The sequence below is a fragment of the Barbatula barbatula genome (assembly GCF_947034865.1).
Source record: "Barbatula barbatula genome assembly, chromosome: 11".
Taxonomy (NCBI): Eukaryota; Metazoa; Chordata; class Actinopteri; order Cypriniformes; family Nemacheilidae; genus Barbatula; species Barbatula barbatula.
The window spans coordinates 8,730,512-8,748,529 of NC_136774.1; the positions used below are offsets into that span (position 1 = coordinate 8,730,512).

The 18,018-nt window shown below is 38.7% G+C and overlaps 2 protein-coding genes across 3 annotated transcripts in view; both read right to left on the reverse strand.

Annotated features, from left to right (window-relative positions):
* Positions 1-342: 342 nt before the first annotated feature.
* On the reverse strand, positions 343-3,780 carry star (steroidogenic acute regulatory protein). Its single transcript, XM_079467692.1, has 7 exons — positions 3,574-3,780; positions 3,357-3,464; positions 2,003-2,130; positions 1,609-1,767; positions 1,333-1,517; positions 1,155-1,248; positions 343-1,020 (listed from the first exon to the last, which is right to left on the reverse strand). Exons 1-7 carry the CDS (start codon positions 3,635-3,637, stop codon positions 901-903), a joined length of 858 nt encoding a protein of 285 aa, XP_079323818.1. The 5' UTR covers positions 3,638-3,780; the 3' UTR covers positions 343-900.
* Positions 3,781-5,523: 1,743 nt separating this feature from the next.
* The window catches only part of grk5l (G protein-coupled receptor kinase 5 like), a 38,156-nt gene continuing 25,661 nt past the window's right edge, over positions 5,524-18,018 (reverse strand). The window contains exons 4-16 of one of the 2 annotated variants that reach the window (XM_079467517.1): positions 16,289-16,366; positions 16,086-16,183; positions 14,818-14,910; positions 14,308-14,371; positions 13,741-13,881; positions 12,502-12,692; positions 12,370-12,407; positions 12,201-12,290; positions 11,680-11,888; positions 10,841-10,978; positions 10,425-10,562; positions 10,059-10,255; positions 5,524-8,862 (exon numbers count right to left, since the gene is read on the reverse strand). In XM_079467517.1, coding sequence (XP_079323643.1) covers positions 10,070-10,255; positions 10,425-10,562; positions 10,841-10,978; positions 11,680-11,888; positions 12,201-12,290; positions 12,370-12,407; positions 12,502-12,692; positions 13,741-13,881; positions 14,308-14,371; positions 14,818-14,910; positions 16,086-16,183; positions 16,289-16,366 — 1,464 coding nt within the window. In that variant the 3' untranslated portion in view covers positions 5,524-8,862; positions 10,059-10,069. The remainder of the gene's footprint in view (positions 8,863-10,058; positions 10,256-10,424; positions 10,563-10,840; positions 10,979-11,679; positions 11,889-12,200; positions 12,291-12,369; positions 12,408-12,501; positions 12,693-13,740; positions 13,882-14,307; positions 14,372-14,817; positions 14,911-16,085; positions 16,184-16,288; positions 16,367-18,018) is intronic. The other variant, XM_079467516.1, reaches the window with a different exon arrangement.

Sequence of the window (18,018 nt, forward strand, 5' to 3'; positions counted from 1 at the left end):
CAATTTCGTACTGTCCAAGAAGTCACACTCCCTTCCTAAGGCGGTTACATTCAGGCATTTGGCAGACGCTTTTATCCAGAGCGACTTACATTGCATTATGCTGTACAATCCCCTGGGATCGAACCCACGACCGTGACGTTGTTAACATTTGGAGACGCTAACGTGCAGCAGAAATAATATGTTGTTTATGTAACTGACCCAATGGCCTGCCAAAATATGTTAATGAAGCTATTTCCTGTATTTCCTCATTCAATCTGCAAATTGAAGCTTTGGTCTTGTGTTACTTTTGGGGACATTTGAAGAAAACCATGAAAAAACGACTCACTCTCCGGTTTGTTATTTGAATAGTTTTAATGAATATTAATTCAGCAGACATCCTGTTCCAGGGTGATGCGTTAATATTAACTTAAAATAAATACTTCTCTTTTTACAAACAATAATGAAATAGGAACTATAAGCTCAAGAATAATTTTTCATGGACGAGTGTATTAAAGGGGAAAATGCAGAAGTATGGGTGAGTTTGAGGAAGCATCAGCCACTAAATTGAGTTTACAGTGGAACTAGTTTACTACTTCATAAATCGAAACTCGTACTAAACTCCATTGCAATGACCCAGTAACCCCTGCCATCCGTAGCTGATTTATCACAATTTTGTCCAACAAATATCCACTGATAACAGAACAACACTGTCATTTCTTACAATGCATTGATGTGGACCTAACAAAGGGCAGCATATCCTTTTGGTAGACCATTTAACTTTTGTATAAGAAAAGGGTAAAAAATGTTGCAAGTGAGGCTGAACTTGTAAAGTAATGTGCAGAAATGAAAAGTGTACTCTGTGCTAAGAATGGTTGTGATAGTTAGGCCATTATAATGGCTTCAGGTGTATCAGCTTGGATGTTAGCAAGCAATGGCTAGTTGCGGACCTCCACCGGATGCCATTCTGTGTCTGAGGTGGTTTGCGAAATCCACTTGGGTCTGAGAAAGTACCCGGTTGATGACGGTCTTTGGGATCCAACCCTGAGGATGACGGCGCAGAGACAGATATTAGAAATGAGCCCAAGCATATTCTGAAATGTACCGTATTGGTCTTTCTCTCTATTGATGTATGTATTGGTTGTCATTGAATATTAGTTACAGTTACATTGACTTACCTTCAGATCTAAACTGAGCAACCAGGTAAACTTTGTTTTATTGGGATCATCTGCGCTCGGTCGCATCACAATGCAGGTGGGTCCATTCTCAGCCCTTTAGGAGGAAAGAGGAAAACTGTTTTTTCTCTGGTTACGTTTTACTTTAGCAAACTAAATGTCGTATTTTAGTTTCACTTACCGTACAAATCCTCTCTGCTCGGGCATTCCAGGATGGTGCGTGGACATCCCGGCTAGAAAGCACGAAGAGCCCCTGCGCTTTGCACAACGGACACTTACAAAGTCTCTAGGGCCAACCACGTTTCCAGGGGTTTCGGCCGAAACCTCATGCGTGATCATAGTGTCCGCACCTATTTTCTGCAGGATCTGAAGAAGGGAGAAACCAAATGGCATGTTACATTATAATGGGTAAGATGTGATAACATTTGCATGTGATTCTAACAGAATTTCCACGCACCTTGACTTTTTTGACGTTGGGGTTCCACTCCCCCATTTGTTCCATGTTATCCACCAGCTCTTCATAAAGATAATCGGTTTGCTGATCCAGCAGCACTTCTAGCTTGAACACCTTTCCTACGTCTGGTAATACTTTACTCATCACTTTGTCTCCATTGGCCTACAAGAGGAAAACCAACAAATCTTTCACAAACTGATATATTTAATGTCACAATCTGTGGAACACAAAAGAAGATAGTTTGTGGAATGTCTCAGGGCTTTTGCCGGGTCACCAACGTTCTTCAAAATATCCTCGTTTGTGTTGAGGAGAGGAAAGAAAGTCATACAGGTGTGGAATGACTTGAAGGTGAGTAAATGATCAATAACAATGTATCTCTTTAAAGTTGAAGCCTTACATTCTCTATTTCTGTTTGCCAGCCGTCCTGGTCACCAAGGATGCTGATGGACTTCTGCAGAGCTTCTTGTCCCTGCTGCACGTAACACTGCTCAGCCTCACTGTACGTCTCCTCTTCGATCCGGCTGCCTGAGCGAGAAAACACAGATATATACACTATATCTAATAATAAACACAAACCTGACAAAAGGTGTTATGCAGTTGCTAGGGTTTTTTTTAGCTTTTCTGGTTTTGCTCGATGGTTTTCTAACAATTTGGCACAAGCTCACCGGGACACAAGTCCAATTCCTCTCTGGGAGGTTCTTCTCGAACCGCTACCCTATCTCTGTCAAATGCTTCACTGTCAGCTCTATTCTATCCCAATAAAAGGTGTACCCCTAAACCCCTAAAAATATAACATTGTACTATATTAAAGGGGTCCTATTTTGCCTTTTTTATGTTTATGATGTGCTAAACAAAGGGTGTACATGATTCAATCATAAAATGCTTTATATGTTACACATTTCACTTGTTATACACCATATAGAGTCCCTCCTTCCGAAACGCTCTGATTGGTCAAGTTAAGCCAGTCTGTTTTGATTGGCCTAGATATGAGTGCGTAGCGATGTCTCGCCCATTACCCTGCCTGTGTTCCAGGGGGCTGGGTTTAAGAAGAAAACTACCGCAGGAAGTAGCTTGTTGTAGTCCCTACGCGCCGTTCATTGTGGCATATAAAAAGTGATTTCTCTCCAAGAAAATATCTTCCTTTTCTGTGAACTTGGTAGATGTTGTTTATGCTCAAACAGCCATACTACTCACTACCTAAATTTAAAGAGGTAAAATTCCATCAGACCTCCCCTTTAATAAGAATTAATATGAATTACTATACATACAGTATATTTAAAGTATATATACAGTTTCATCTGTATTTCGAATTTCGCGTTGTGTTGTGCTTTAAGATTAACAGAAACATATTGGATAATGTCCTGGCAGAAAATAACAGAAAAGTCCAACGAAACATATTTTAGTGACCGGTAACATCTGCATTTTTCAAGTGGTGCACTTGAGGTTTCATCAATTTATCACACGTCTTTTCAACAGGCTCTTGTGAAAGTTACAGAATTGTGATGCGATTTTAGTCAATAGAAAAAACTGAATTGGAAAGGACTTGCATGAACATTTTGACAGTGAAAAGAGCCTCTATACTGTTTACTACTAAAGCTTAGAGATTCAAACAATACAGTAAATATAGTAATAGACTGAACAATTATTAAATAATAATTACTACAGAATAATTATCATTAGTGCCGTTGAGTTGGAGCTATAGCGCCTAGTCTCAGTCCCCGGTTATAGTTAAAGTGTGAAAGTAGTCTTACTAAGCAGAGAGCTCCTTCTTCGGATATGCCTGATCCAAGCACTTGGACCCGGACCAGAAAGCTTGTTCAGCTCGTGGTGGATTGCAATCATTGCATTCTTCCTTAGACCTGCGTGTGATAAGAGAAAAAACTTAATATGACACTAGACATATCATTACAGCTTCTGCTGCTATATTACATTAAATGTAAAGTGTGGAATCCTGAAAGAGCTTCTTACCTGTCATGTTTCTCATGTGCCTGTAGGAAATGCCAGCACACAGTTTGAACGTCGCAGGCAACATTATGAAACGTTTCTTTAAGAATGAATGACTACGCTTGAAATGTGGGCACGATGAAGTACGAGTGGATTCTGAGGAGCAGCCGTCTTTTTCTGCCCTTTTATAGCTCCAGTCGTACAAGGCCACGCGCTCGTCACCTCGCAGATAAAACCGCACCATCAGTCAACGCACGGGGGCGACCCTGTGGGTCAAGGGTGTGCCGCGAACACGACGGTCTATCTGTTTTTTTACAGTAAACACACTGTCACAGATAACGGCCAGTGCCCGAAGACAACCGGCACAGAACATTGGATGGCTCACTTTACCCGTTTCACTTCCTGTTTCCATTCGAACACGTCTGTTAAGTACCACAAACTTATCTTTAGAACTATTTTGGGATATAACAGACCGGGAATAGCGAGCATGTCTTGGTTGAGGTCAGGAGGTCAAGTTTACAATGTCACATATCGCCAGCCAAACATGCTCAGTCACATCATACGTCCAAGGAGCTGTATAAAATGACATCATTAAAATATGACATCATTATAATGACACCAAAAAAATAAATCTAGCCAATATGAAACGGTCACACAGCAAGCTAATATTACAAATTTTTCTTTTATTTCCCCGTTTTAGGAAATAAGAATCCTTTTATAGACTGAAAAACGCAGGGCCAGATTCTGTGGATCTCATAGCAAACCAAATCCATATTAATCCTGTATCAAACCAATACTCCATCAATGACAACACACCATCTGTCTGCTTTACCGAGGCCTTGGTTTCAGCGCCAGTGGAAACTTTTCTAGTCATGTGAAAATGTTGGTTTAATGACTCTTGGGTTTCAGTCTGACGTAAAGTCAACTGGTTCAAGAACGCTTCAGCTAAATCACGAGGGGGAAAGTGGATTTCTGGGTGAAATAACCTTAACCCGCAACCCCAGTGTCCCTCAGAATAATTAATAGTTTCGGCCTTGACCTCTACACCGCATCACATCCTCAGAAGTGGCTCCAGAATAGCGCAATAAAGCTGGAACAGGTGTCAAACCAAGAGTATTCGGTTTTATCTTTTTGTGTGAACATCTATTCATTGTTTACTATAATGAATGATATATGCAATGAATGTGCTATAAAATGCTTTAATAAAAACATAAGCATTTTATCTTTGTGTGTTCTATCCATAAAAAAGGGTAAAGATCTATTAAAAGTGAATAAAATTATATGTTCTAGAAATATGTCATAAATACATTATAAATAGTTTAATCCAAGATAAAAGCATGTCACTTTTTTCTTTCTTTGTATTTTAAAAGGTTAAAACCTCTATTAAATGATAATCATGAGGATTGTTTTGCTAAACCATGCTATACATATATTGTGTTATAAACACAATATATTTTATCTTAAATACAAGCATGTAACAATGAATCTGTCTATATATTATCAGAAGGTTAACATCCATTAATTGCTTATTAGAATGAACATATGTGCCGAAATGTGTTATAAATATGTTATAAGTACATCTGTAAATACACTATTTAATCCAGAATACAAGCATACGATGTCACTCTTTATTTTTCTGTGTATTTTGGAAAGGTTGCATTATCAGAAGGCTAAGATATTTAAGTATTAATTGTTTACGATGAACACTATATTCTATAAATGTGTTACAAATATGCTATAAATACATACATTTTCAAATGTACTACATGAAGTCAAGACCGCCACCATGTCTCATTTTATCTCTCTGTATATTTAAAAAAAGGCAAACATCTAGCAAGATCTGTTAGGATGAATGATGTATGCTATAAATACTTACTAGTTATTGTAAAATGTAATGTAAAGTTTAGAAACTCTAGAAAAGACGATGAACGCTATACGCTATTAATATGCTAAAAAGAACTACACAGTTATGTTCAGGCCAGCACAGGTTTTATTCAGAAGGACTTCGTCAGGTTTGGCTTCACATGCAATCAGCGTAGTACAACACTTCTCTTAAAAACGAATGTGAGCGTGTGCATTTGTGCATGTTTACATTGTATAAATGACTGGAGTGACACAAAGTGCAAACTGTATCATGGGCACTAACCTGGACTAGACTACTGAAAAGGAGGCACTTCATTGGATATTTTTTCAGAATGTACGTAAAACTCTCTTTAAAACAAAAAACAGTGAATCCAACAGGTTACGTCCTCAGTTCTTTTAAAAGTCAACCTCCCCTTAGGTTCACCCTTTAGCCAGAATTGTCAGCTTGAACTGACCAAATAAATACCACTTCCCTTTTAGTTTGGTCATTGTTTTAAAGGCAAGTTCCCATTTATGCAGCAATTATGTCTGTCACCGCAAAGTAATCCGTCTCATTGTTGTATGGAGAACACAAAGGAAGTACAGAAGCAATGCATTGACTCTCAGTCTAAGAAAAGGTTCACCACTTTTTTCAACTTTACAGCTGTTAGATTTCCTGTATCGGTGCACGGAAATGTGACCCTTTACTTTGTTGTCTCTATTTAAGTTGGTCTACGGTCAATGTTAGTTTACTGCACTACGACTCCTGAACTATACAGGTCGCAATGTAGGATCTAGGTATGTTGACAAACCTTTAAAATGGTATAAAACGTTTCCTTTACATTACAACAGTGCTGTTAAACTCACCCAGAATAAAAGTTTGTGTTCACACAATATATGTCTGTGTACCGTGCATATTTATTTTGTATTCATAAACACGTAGACATACATATACGTATATGCTTAAGAAAACCATAAAAAGGTTTATATATCATTTCAGTTATATATAAATATTTACATCCAAATATTTCCGATATATATATTTGTGTGTGTGTGTGTGTGTTTATAAATACAAAATAAATATGCACAGTACACATTCATATATAATGTTAACACAAACTTTTATTCTGGAAGCGATTAATCGTTTAAGAGCCCTTCATCATACAACAATACACTTCTTCATGATATAGAGCCATAAACAATTACTGAACGTTTATGCACCGTATATAAATAATATGCACAGTTTTACCTCCAATTGCCAAAGTATCAAGTATTAAACTTTGTCACAACTGATCCACTGAGGTAAGGCTCTCTCTCCAACCAGATACAGCTAAAATGAGGAATATTCCCTGTAATAGTACATAAACATACTTACAAACAGAAAAAAAGTTGGCCACACTGTCAGCTGAAACTGCCCACCGATCATTACAATAAAACCCATACGTGGCATATAGTCAACAGCATGGCAATCCTATACACAAACATCTTCACGCTCCACAGAGCAGCTGTTCACAAACACACTGTCATCCAGACTCACTGGTCCCATTTTAATCACCATTAGGTTTTCCAGACAATGTGCAGTGCAAATCATGTGTAATGTTGTGATGCAGTGCAATATCCAGTTTTGACACGCATTACCAAATGTGAAGGAGACGTGTGAACCTGTAAAACACTGGTATCATATTTAAATGGTTTCTCACTCAAAAACCTTCTTAGGAAGTTATTTAATGGCATAACTGCAAAATTTAAGGTAAACATGTCAACGCATGACTGTAAATTACATGGCACCATACAGTATGTACTTGTGAAACAAGGTATTTGTCTTATAGATGTTATAATGAGGCACGTGATAATTCACACGTTGGAATGGTATAGTAAATGCAACGCTTATGAAGTTGAACATGGATTGTTGAGACGTTAACGTTATGACCTAAGCAACACATTCTTAAAGAAATTCATGACAAATACAAAATTCTCTATGCATGGGAAGTAAATGTATTCGAATGGCTTTGTAAACTGAATTTTCAGTACGTCTACATCGGTGAAGTTGTAAAGTAAGTATATGTGTATGAAAATTCCTGTGTCTGTTTTATTGCATGTGTGTTTTACGGTTCAGATTCAGTATAGCAGTGAGGTACAGATGCCCTTTAGCTTAATGAGATTAAAACATAATTCCGTCATCATTTATTCACCCTCATGTTGTGCAAAATCTGTATATGACTCTTTCTTCTGTGAAACAGAAAAGAAGATATTTTAAGAAGTGGTTCAGTGTCCATACAAGGGAAGTCAATGGAGGCCAGTGTCGTTCGGTTTCCAACGTACTTCAAAATATCTTCTTTTGTTTTCTGCAGACATTCAAAGTCGTACACTTTTGAAACAGCATGAGGGTGAATACATTTGTTTTTTAGATAAACTATCCTTTTTTCGTCTTCTAGAAATGATAGTTCACCCAAAAATAAGACTCTTGTCTTTTCAAACCGGTGTGACTTTCTTTCTTCCGCAGAACACAAAAAGACCCCATTCACTTCTATTGTATGGACACAAAACCAATGCAAGTGAATGGGTGCCGGTTAACAAAATCATTCAGAATATCTTCTTTTGTGTTCTTGCGGAAGGAAGAAAGTCATACAGGTTTGAAGATAAGAGGGTGAGTAAATGATGATTATTTCGGAGTGAACTTCACTTTAAGCATGAGAGGTTTGTGTATATTTGCGGTTTGGAGATGGACGAAGCCGTCAAATAAATAGTTTTTCAGCGATAACATAACATGCACATGACATGGAGGTTAAAAGATGCAAACGCTTAAGTGATCTCAGATTTTCCTTGTGCTTTTAGGCCTCATTCTCTGCAACAAAATATGGCAAGTTACTCAAACACGTGTCATACTGTGACAAGCTCAATCTTTGGCCTGAGAGTATGCAAGGCAACGTACATTTCGGTTTTCAGATGGAGAAAAAGGAGGCAGAGGGATGTGAAGAGCGAGTGTTTGCGAGCAGGTATGTCGTCTCTTAAGTTCACTGTATTCCTTCACAAAAACGAAATTTAAAACCCCCTTCCCGTTCCCTGTGGAGGCCTTTCTATGTCGATAAAATCCCCTGAATAATACAAGTTAATATTCTGTCACTGTCAGTGGCTCTTTACTGGCCCAGCAATCCTGAGGGAGCGCGACTAAAGTAAAAGCTCTCCTTTCGGATAAATAGAGGCCTTTTCATCTCTGAACGAGAGTTCGTTTGGTCTCCCGTCCTCTCGGCAGAAGGTTAGCGTGGGTCCAGGCAGTGACCCTTCTATGGAGATCGGCCTTTAAAGGGCAGGAGAAGTTCTCTTCGTTTCCGTCTTCTTTATCGCTCACTCATTTTTGTTCCCTGTAGTCCAGCAGCTGTCTGTCCACTAGGGGGCAGAGTTTGACATGGAGTGAACAGAGTTGACGCTGGAAGACAAGACCCGGCTGTGAGCGATGGTCACCTCTGGATGCTAAAATAGACAATCAGAGACAGAAGAAATAATTAAGTCAAACACGTCTAATACTGTTCTCTTAGATAAAGATGTGGGTAGTTGACATACAATTTTAAGCAACGAATGCAAAAAAAACATGTTAAAGGTAACGTGTGTAAAATCAAATCGAAAAGCACTGTTTTCAAATAGGTTGTTTAAAGACTTTCATTGTTCAGACAAACAGACTCGCTCTGCTGGCTGGCTCAAGCGAACGAACAGTAAGGTTTATATATCACAAAAGCCTCATAGTATTTACACTTCTTTTCTGAGAAATCAACCTATAAATTGCTGTCATATTCAACAGACATAGATGAAAGCAAGGTTATTTTAGTTTGATCAAACGAAAAAATGAAATCAACTAAAATATTGCACTAAAAATGATTGGAAAAACCTAAACTTGTTGCTTCAGAAATAAACCGATATGTTTACGGCACTAAACTTATAATAAAGAAAAACTAAAATCAAACTAAATACATTAATGTTATACAGGAACATAAAAAGTAAACAAATAACAAAAGGATAAGCATCTCAAAATAAAAGCTAATTTAACTACTAAAGCGAAATAAACTAAAACTAAAATAATAAACAAAAACTAAAATAAAAACACATTAATGTTATATAGGAACATAAAATGTAAACAAATAACAAAAGAACTACTAAAACAAAATAAAACAAAACTATATTAACAATACAATTTTTTTTAGTTATTATGGCTTAAATTAAAAGAAAACCAACTGCAGTTTGATTGATATTAATTGAAATGCACAATAAAAAACGAGATTATCTCATTTTGGAACCAAACTCTTCATTTGTACATTATTTACACCGCGGTATTATTTCAAATGCAAAACATTTGAATTGAAATTTCATATTTCTTAACATTAACATTTAAATGAATGCATTTTGTCAGACGCTTTTATCCGAAGTGACAAACATTTCATTATACTATTCGTTTCTGATCATGTGCAATCCCTGGGAGGAACCCATGACCTTGGCCTTCCTAGCGCCATGCTCTTGGATACACACATACTGTGCGTGTCCCTTTTTACATAAAATCTGAAATAAATTGTCCACCAATTCTATTTTTCATTGTCAACTACCCATGTTCAGTGATCTCAGCCTGGTTCATGTTCTGCTCTACTACTAGCGTGTGGTGTCCTGATGGGGCGTTTAACCTGGTCTGTAGTTAACTATTGTGTTCTCTGGGGTGTTCCTCTGTGGAAGTAGAGGAGATCCTCACATGTCTCCTAAAGATCCTGTCCAGCAGGCTACGCCGAGGAGGCTCGGGAGGCTGGTTCCAGTCCAGGTCGGGGGGCCGCGTCCCCTGGGGCCCGAATACATTAAGGTCACTAAAGCACTCAGTCTCGATCATCTGCAGCGAGGGAGGGTGAAAGAAACACAAGAAATAGAGCGAGGAGACAAGTAGAAAGAAAACAAGATCACTTAGATGATGGATGGGGTCAAAATGCTAAATCATCTTTACTTTGTAATGTAAAACATCTGGAGATCAGGTGCACATGTATGTTTTAAAAACGTCATACCTCATTTTGCCATGGGATGGAGACACTTCCAGTGGCAAACTTGGAGTAGAAATCATTGTCTGTTTGGTCCAGATTGACACCTTTAACAGTGGAAAACTGCTCAATGTCCAGAACGTCTTTACAGTAGACAGCCCTGGGCTACAAAGGGAACAAAGAATAAAGAAATAAGCAAAAACCGTCTGACTGTTTTCTTGTGCCTAATTTGTTAGACATTCTTTCTTAAACGTGACACAAAATGAGATATTTCGCAGAATGTCCAAGCTGATCTTGTCCAAGGACAGAGCATGGTCACCATCCACTTTCATTGTTACGATCAGCTTAAACATTGTGTTTCTAACTCCTCATGTCACATGCAAGAAACAAAGTCAAACAGGTTTAAATAGACATGATTTTATGTAAACCAAAAAGCAGCTCACGTCAGGCAAAAAGGAAGGTTCCAGAATGCCGGCCTCTAATCTCTTAAAGTTGATGTTCTTAAAGAAGGGGTGGGCTTTGACTCCGGCACCTCCTTCCGCCTGGCAGCCGAGCCTCTGCTTGGGATCTTTGGCTAACAGCTGTGGGACAGGAATCAGAGCGCACACATGAGGAACCCAGGTTTGTACATTCTTTGAGAGCGGAATGTAACCTATTACACCACAGCAAGAGTTGGTCAGTGAAACATTAGGAAAATGAGGTTGCGTGCCAGATGGGACATTTAAACAGGGCTAGAATGAGGGTCGGCGATCGCAAACCAGACATCACAAAACCGCACACTAGGGCCGAGCCAGGCTGAGAGCGTTGTGACATGGTTAAGATTAACATGGACGCATAACACAACACTGGGTTTTCATAAAAGGAAGTTAAAGGGATAGTTCATCCAAAAATGACAAATCGGTCATCATTTGCACACCCTCATGTTGATGAAAACTGGTTTTCTTTGCAACACAAAACAAGATATTTCGAGACATGTCTCAGCGGTTTTGTGCCCATGGAATGGAAGTCAATGGGGGCCGATGTTGTTTGGTTACCGGCGTTCTTCAAAATATCTTCTTTTGTGTTCTGTATAATAAAGAAAGTCAGAGCAGAAAACAAGCCCTACCATCCATAAAAATGAACCAGACGGACTCATCATTACCAGCTCTGTGCATTCACTCAATGAGCCTTTATGGAGTGTTCGACTACCCAGATAACGCAGCTTCTGCTGGTCCGCTGCTGCATCATGTTGGATGGTGACCAGCACAGAGCCGTGTGTGTGTGTGTGTGTGTGTGGCCTCACCATCCTGCAGATGGCTTTGGTGTCTTCTGAAAACTTGTCGCTGTACTCTTCTTCCTCCTCCTGCACCCTCTTTTCCACCTCTTCCCTCTTCACTCGTTCTTTGCGAGCGCGGAAAGGCGACCGTCCGGCGGTCATCTCGTAGATGAGACAACCCAACCCCCACCAGTCTGGACTCATGCTATACCGCTCATTATTGATCACCTCTGGAGCTGGACATCAATACAGAGGCAGATCAAAACTCGGTCAACATTTTCATATGAACAAAACATTTCTTTTGTCTTCATTTACAATGGAAGTGGACGTCTCAAGCTTCAAAAGGACGCAATGGCGTCAGTAAACTCCATGACACTTGTGCTGTATATTGGGCGGGTGTATATACAGTGTCGGATAAAATTAAGAGACTATTTCATATTTATTTTCACAATACACCTAGAAATGCTCATTAAATGTAAATCTGGAATGGTCTTGATTTGTTCCGTGGCTGCGTTTACAAAGAAGTCAAGCTTTGGAATATTACTTACCCATGTATCCCACTGTCCCCACTCGACCACGGATCTGATCTCCATCAGGCACTTTAATGGCCAGCCCCAGGTCCGAGATCCGGATGTGACCTATAGGATTACATAAGGATGATGAACAAACACGAGCATACCAAAATATCACGCTATCAAAAAAAGTGACCTGACTTACCGTTATCATCTAGGAGTATATTTTCTGGTTTTAAATCCCTAGAATGATAAGATGACCATGTTAATTGCTTAGCTGCTATGAATTCATGATGTTACAAGGTCGTGTCACTCCAGATGTTTGCCTTTCGCTCACCTGTAGACGATAGACTCTATATGCAGGTGTTCCAGACCACAGCAGATCTCAGCGCCGTAGAACTGCACACGGTCCTTCTCGAAGCCCGGCGTTCCCATGTTATAGATGTGGAACTTCAGATCGCCGCCGTTCATGATGGTCAGCACCAGACACAGGGCGTCTTTGGTCTCGTATGCGTATGCTAAACTCACCTAAGGAGAGAAATACGATTGCAAAAATGACAGATAGATGATGTCTTAAACAATGTTTAAGATGTCGTTTCATCCAAAAAACTGCCACGATCACATGTTCATGTGCAACTTTGCTTCTATTTCAAATATCCATACATTTGGATCAATATGCACATTTTTGGGTGTTTTCTGGAATATGCCATGTAATATGTTTCTGATGATCATGAGTATTTACAGAAGATAAGAGTTAACCTCATGGTTTAGTGAATATAACCTCAAGAAAAGCATGAGACTCTTGAAAGCAGGACTCTTGTTTACATTAGAATTGAGCAATTCAATCACAAGTGGACGCATGTGACCACGTCACATTAGTAGCGTGAATGCTAATGTGTCACATGCAATAGAAAATGACCGTCGAACAAGAGAAACAAGCCATCATTGTGCCAAAAGTGGTGTTTTAAACTTTGCAAACCAGGCGACATCCGGCAACTCGATGTGTTCTGTGTCCATATAATCAAATTTCATAATAGGGCAAACGATTAATCGTGAATAATCGCATCCAGAATAAAAGTTTGTGTTTACATTATAAATGCCTGTGTACTGTGCATATTAATTTTGCATTTGTAAACAATAAATACACATGCATGTTAATAAATGTAAGATTTTTTTAAATGTATTTATTTATATTTACCAATAATTGAAATCTATAAACGTTTATTAATTTTATATCAAATGTCTGTGTCCTGTGCATGTTAATTTTGTATTTGTAAACAGAAAAAATACACATGCATGTTAATAAATCTTGGAATTTTTAAATGTTTTTATGTATATTTACCAATAATTGAAATATATAAACGTTTTTTCATTTTTATATCAAATGTCTGTGTACTTTGCATATTATTCTTGTATTTGTAAACACAAAAACATACACATACGTGTTTATAAATGTATTTACCAACGATTGAAATATACAAATGATTATTCATTTTTATATTTATTGCATATAACTTTTTAAAGTAAGAAAAGAAAAGACAGGTTAAAAACTAATCATTACAAAGATTCTGCTTACCACAAACCTGCTGTTGACCTTCTCAAGAATCTGTTTTTCATTGAGGGCCATGGCCTCCCCTTTCCTCTTCTTTATCCTTTTCTTCTCCAGTTTTTTACAGGCATACATTTTACCTGTGGCTCGCACCTGGCATGCACACACCTGGCCACAGAAAGACGCGCATTACAATTATTTCTTGTTTCTGTACACCCCATTTAGACGGAAAGAGACTAGTTTAGTACCATTTAGGGCCAGAACATCTGAAATACCACAAAACAGATAATAAATGTAAATAAATGTATCATAATTCTTAATCCAACATGAAGATTACAGAAAATAAATTGATCCCATATTGAAAATGTATCGAATGTGTATTGACTGTACGATTTGTAAACAAAACCTGGAAGTTCTTTTATTCAAGCAACCTGGCTACACTTGTTTTCCAGCTCTGTGTGTAACGCGCATGAGAAAATGAACGGTGGGGATGAAAACTGAGAGCTATAGTCTTATATTGCAAATCCAAACACAAAGACACAGTGCACACAAGACAGTCATAATAAACAAAACCACAGCTCATCACTTCCTCACCTCGCCGAAGCCTCCTTTCCCCAGAACTCTATACTGCCGAAAGGTGTCTTTCGTGATGGACTGTCTGGAAACGAAACCATGACATCTCGCATCAAACGGGAAACACAAAACTGCAACACTTTCACATTTAGGTCGCAGCTATATAACTGAGTGAAGAACAAGCTCATGTCGTCAATCGAAGCCAAACAAAACCCGCTCACAGTTGTGTGTGTTTACAATTTCGATATAGTCTGCTAATGGAACACTGTTTATAAATCTGATATCTGCCATAGACTTGGATACACTAACAGTAACTTGATCCTTACATAACCCAAACATGATTTAGTTGCTATCAGCTGTTATATAGAAAAGTAATTGAACAGATTAGTCTCTGAACGTCCTCCAGCTGAACAGAAACATAATAACATAATAAAATGCAATTGGTTGTACTGTCATTTCATAATCTACATTGGTTGCGAGCCATCATTACGATTCAAAGAGACATTCTACATAAAGAAGTATGCGACCAACCTTTCCAGCATCTTCCATTGAAGGAAGCGGTCGTAGTACATACTGTTCTGGTAGTCGACAAAGGGAGCATCACTCAAGTAGTCATGAAGAGCTCTGTCAGATGAAACACAACATGCAGATTGTTGAATCACAGATGTCTTCTTTTGAGTAAACAGTACAAAGGTCTGAAACTTAAAACAAGAACAGCCAATCTCTTAAAAGCAGCTTGTAGCGTACACGAGTATTCTGCAGTATTACATTTTGTTTATATAGCATTATTTACGATGTTGAATTGTTTCAAAGAGGCTTTACAGGAAGAAAACAAAAGAAAAAGACCTCGGGAGAAACCAGTCTCAGCCGGGAGTGCCAGGTCTCCTCTGACGCGTTACAGCTGCACTTGGATTAAAAGTTACAGAGTAAATGTTTTTGATTACTGGGGAGAGCTTATTAGTTGTTTGATTTGTATGGTTTGTTTAAATGTGATTTTTTTAAGATTGCTTTTGCAACCCATATAAAAAACACGGAGTAATGTTTTAGGCAGGGATAATATTAGAGGCATAACGGAGTTCAGCTTCAACTTCAAACTGGCATCATGCAATAAAAGATAATAAGTATTGTAAATACTTTAGAAAACTAGTAAAATAGAAAACATAGACACACCGCACGTTTAAGACCTGACATAGTCCATTTTGAGTGTGTCAACGGCGACTCTTGGCCGAAATGCTAAAATAATTGCTGAGTCCAGTTTCGCCAAATTACAATATTTTTATGAAATAACGTTATATACTGTCTTTGTGATGGGACAATACATAGATTTGACTGTGAAGCAAGTGAAATAAATGTGTAACAGAAGTTTGTTTTTGTAGTTGTCTAGATGCTAGGGATGTAACAATATTATCGTGGTCACATGACTCCGGGCGGTATTCCAGGCTTAACATAGAGAATGTTAGAAAAAATGATAGATATAAGGGATTTTTAGGTCATTTGACCCATAACTGATAACACTAAGCAGTTATGATGAGAGGATAAAGACAAGAGGATGCTCATGGAATGTTTCCAAGTCATCATTTGTCATTTTAAATATTGAAATAAACGTTTTAATGAGGAATTATCGTACAGTGAAATTTTGATATTGTTACATCCCTACTACATGGACATTACGCAAACAATCAAACGCAAAAATATATGAACTACTTACATTCAAATTTTCTTTATTCATTATTTGAAGGATCAGTGTGGGATTGAAGTTTGGCAACCGACAAAATATTTTTACTGAATAAGTGTCTTACTTGCGACAGTCGCTGAAGATCTCCTTGCAGGCGCTCACTTCTAGATTTTCTCTGCATCTCTCAGCAAGACCTTCGGCTACATCCACACACTCGGGGGACTGTCAGAGAAACAAAATCCTCTCCGGTTACTAATGCACACAAGCGCACTTAAGATCCAAAGTCAACACGCACACACACAACTGGAAAGTTAAGCCGATTCACACCTGCTTGGTGAGAAACTTCTTGATGATCTCATCTCCTCGACTCTTTCTCTTCTCGTCTGCCGCCACCTCGTAGTCCTCCTGAACGACCAGATACAAACAGAGATGATTCTTGACGACGAGTTAAATATAAACGTAGGGACAAACAAAAGGTAAAAATATGCCAAATCGAAAATGACACAACTTGTAGATTAACATAATGATTCTCATTTAGAAGCAAATGAAATACTTGACATCCGCTGATGAAATACGCAGCGGCATTTAATACTTCATAAATTAAATTAAATAAAATGATCGTACAATAAAATTCAACAAACTGTTTATTGAATACAATTATTATACAATAAAATATTGATATAAATAAAACTGTTAAAATATAAGTAGTTACATTATCAGCCACAAGCCAGATTAACAAACACAGACTGGAAGTTAACTTTGGGCCAGGTGTGTGCATCGGATGAAACCGTCTATACCTATTTAAAGTAATTTACCTAGAATTATCTGAAGGTCCATTCATGAAAAAATGGCACACCGTCATTCCAATGATTTTTTTTCATTGCATTATTCAATTTCAGACAAACCCACCCCATTTTATTATCATAAAATAAACTGTGTGAGATCCAAGCTAAATTGCAGTAAGGGGGACCAAACCTCAGGCCGTTGACTCAAATACCCAACCATTCAAGACACATGTAGAACAGCCTGTGCACCCAAAGTCAAAAATCCCAACGATTATGAAACCGAGACGGACCGCAGTGTATAAATTAAACTTGCATCATTGTTCAACACTGGAAAACCGAAACTTTGTCCAGCGATTACCCAATCGTCGCCTCCATTTCTGACCTCCGTATCTATTTCTATACGCTGAATGAGGAGAAACATCATGTAATTCTGTCTGCCAGTGATTACACAATGAAGGAGCGACACAGTCTAGCACATCCGTTCCCTAAGGGCCGTAAATGTGCCTAAGTGTGTGTGTGGGGTTAACACTCGATGACACCCTCATCGACACCCGGCCCAGCCCTAATGCTCCGTGGATCCCATTAAGTAGGACTAACCATGAGACCACCCGCCCCACTCTCAGTTCCTCCGCCGAGGATGTAAACACACATAGACACCATCGAACACACGCAAGTGCTTGTGCCCTCACCAAAGCATATGCATCCGCAAATAGGTTTTCACACAAATCAAGCGTCCGCATATGCGTCACACCGTATGGGACGAGAGGTGCGTACACATATGCTTAATAACACACTGCGTGTGACTTCAGGTTGCTTGGTAACCGGCCAGTCAACTCGGCAGGATTCCGTAAAGTCCCGGAGCGCCGCAGCACGGATCAGCAGCGTCACTAAATACACCGAACGTCATTACATGGGGGGACTGCGTGTGCGCACCGCGTCTCCAAACACATGCCCGTATGATTTCCATTCCCCTTAACCGATTTGGCATCGCCCCAGATGGAAGATTTTAAATAGTTCAGCGAGTATTGACGGAGGAAAGGAATGAGGAAAAACTGTTCTGCGTTCGACACAAGTCGGGCTCTTTTACCGCGGAAGATAAATGAATTACTTCGTTAAACATGTGTATATTATTTTAGTCGTAAATAGTCCTTTATGAGCCCAATGAAGAGCACTTCATGAACTGCCATTCTGTTCTCAACTTGACTTTAAGTTTGTTGAATATGAAAGGAGCTTATTTTTACATACGGTCCCTTCTGCCATTCTTTTTATTCA

What these genes read in the sequence shown, in the direction of transcription:
- star (XM_079467692.1), bottom strand. Translation starts at nt 3,637, where the DNA reads ATGTTGCCTGCGACGTTCAAACTGTGTGCTGGCATTTCCTACAGGCAC. An exon ending in AAGAAGGAGCTCTCTGCTTA is followed by an intron (nt 2,131 to 3,356) that starts GTAAGACTACTT and finishes TTTCTCGCTCAG; the next exon opens with GCAGCCGGATCGAAGAGGAG. An exon ending in TGCTCAGTTTAGATCTGAAG is followed by an intron (nt 1,021 to 1,154) that starts GTAAGTCAATGT and finishes CGTCATCCTCAG; the next exon opens with GGTTGGATCCCAAAGACCGT.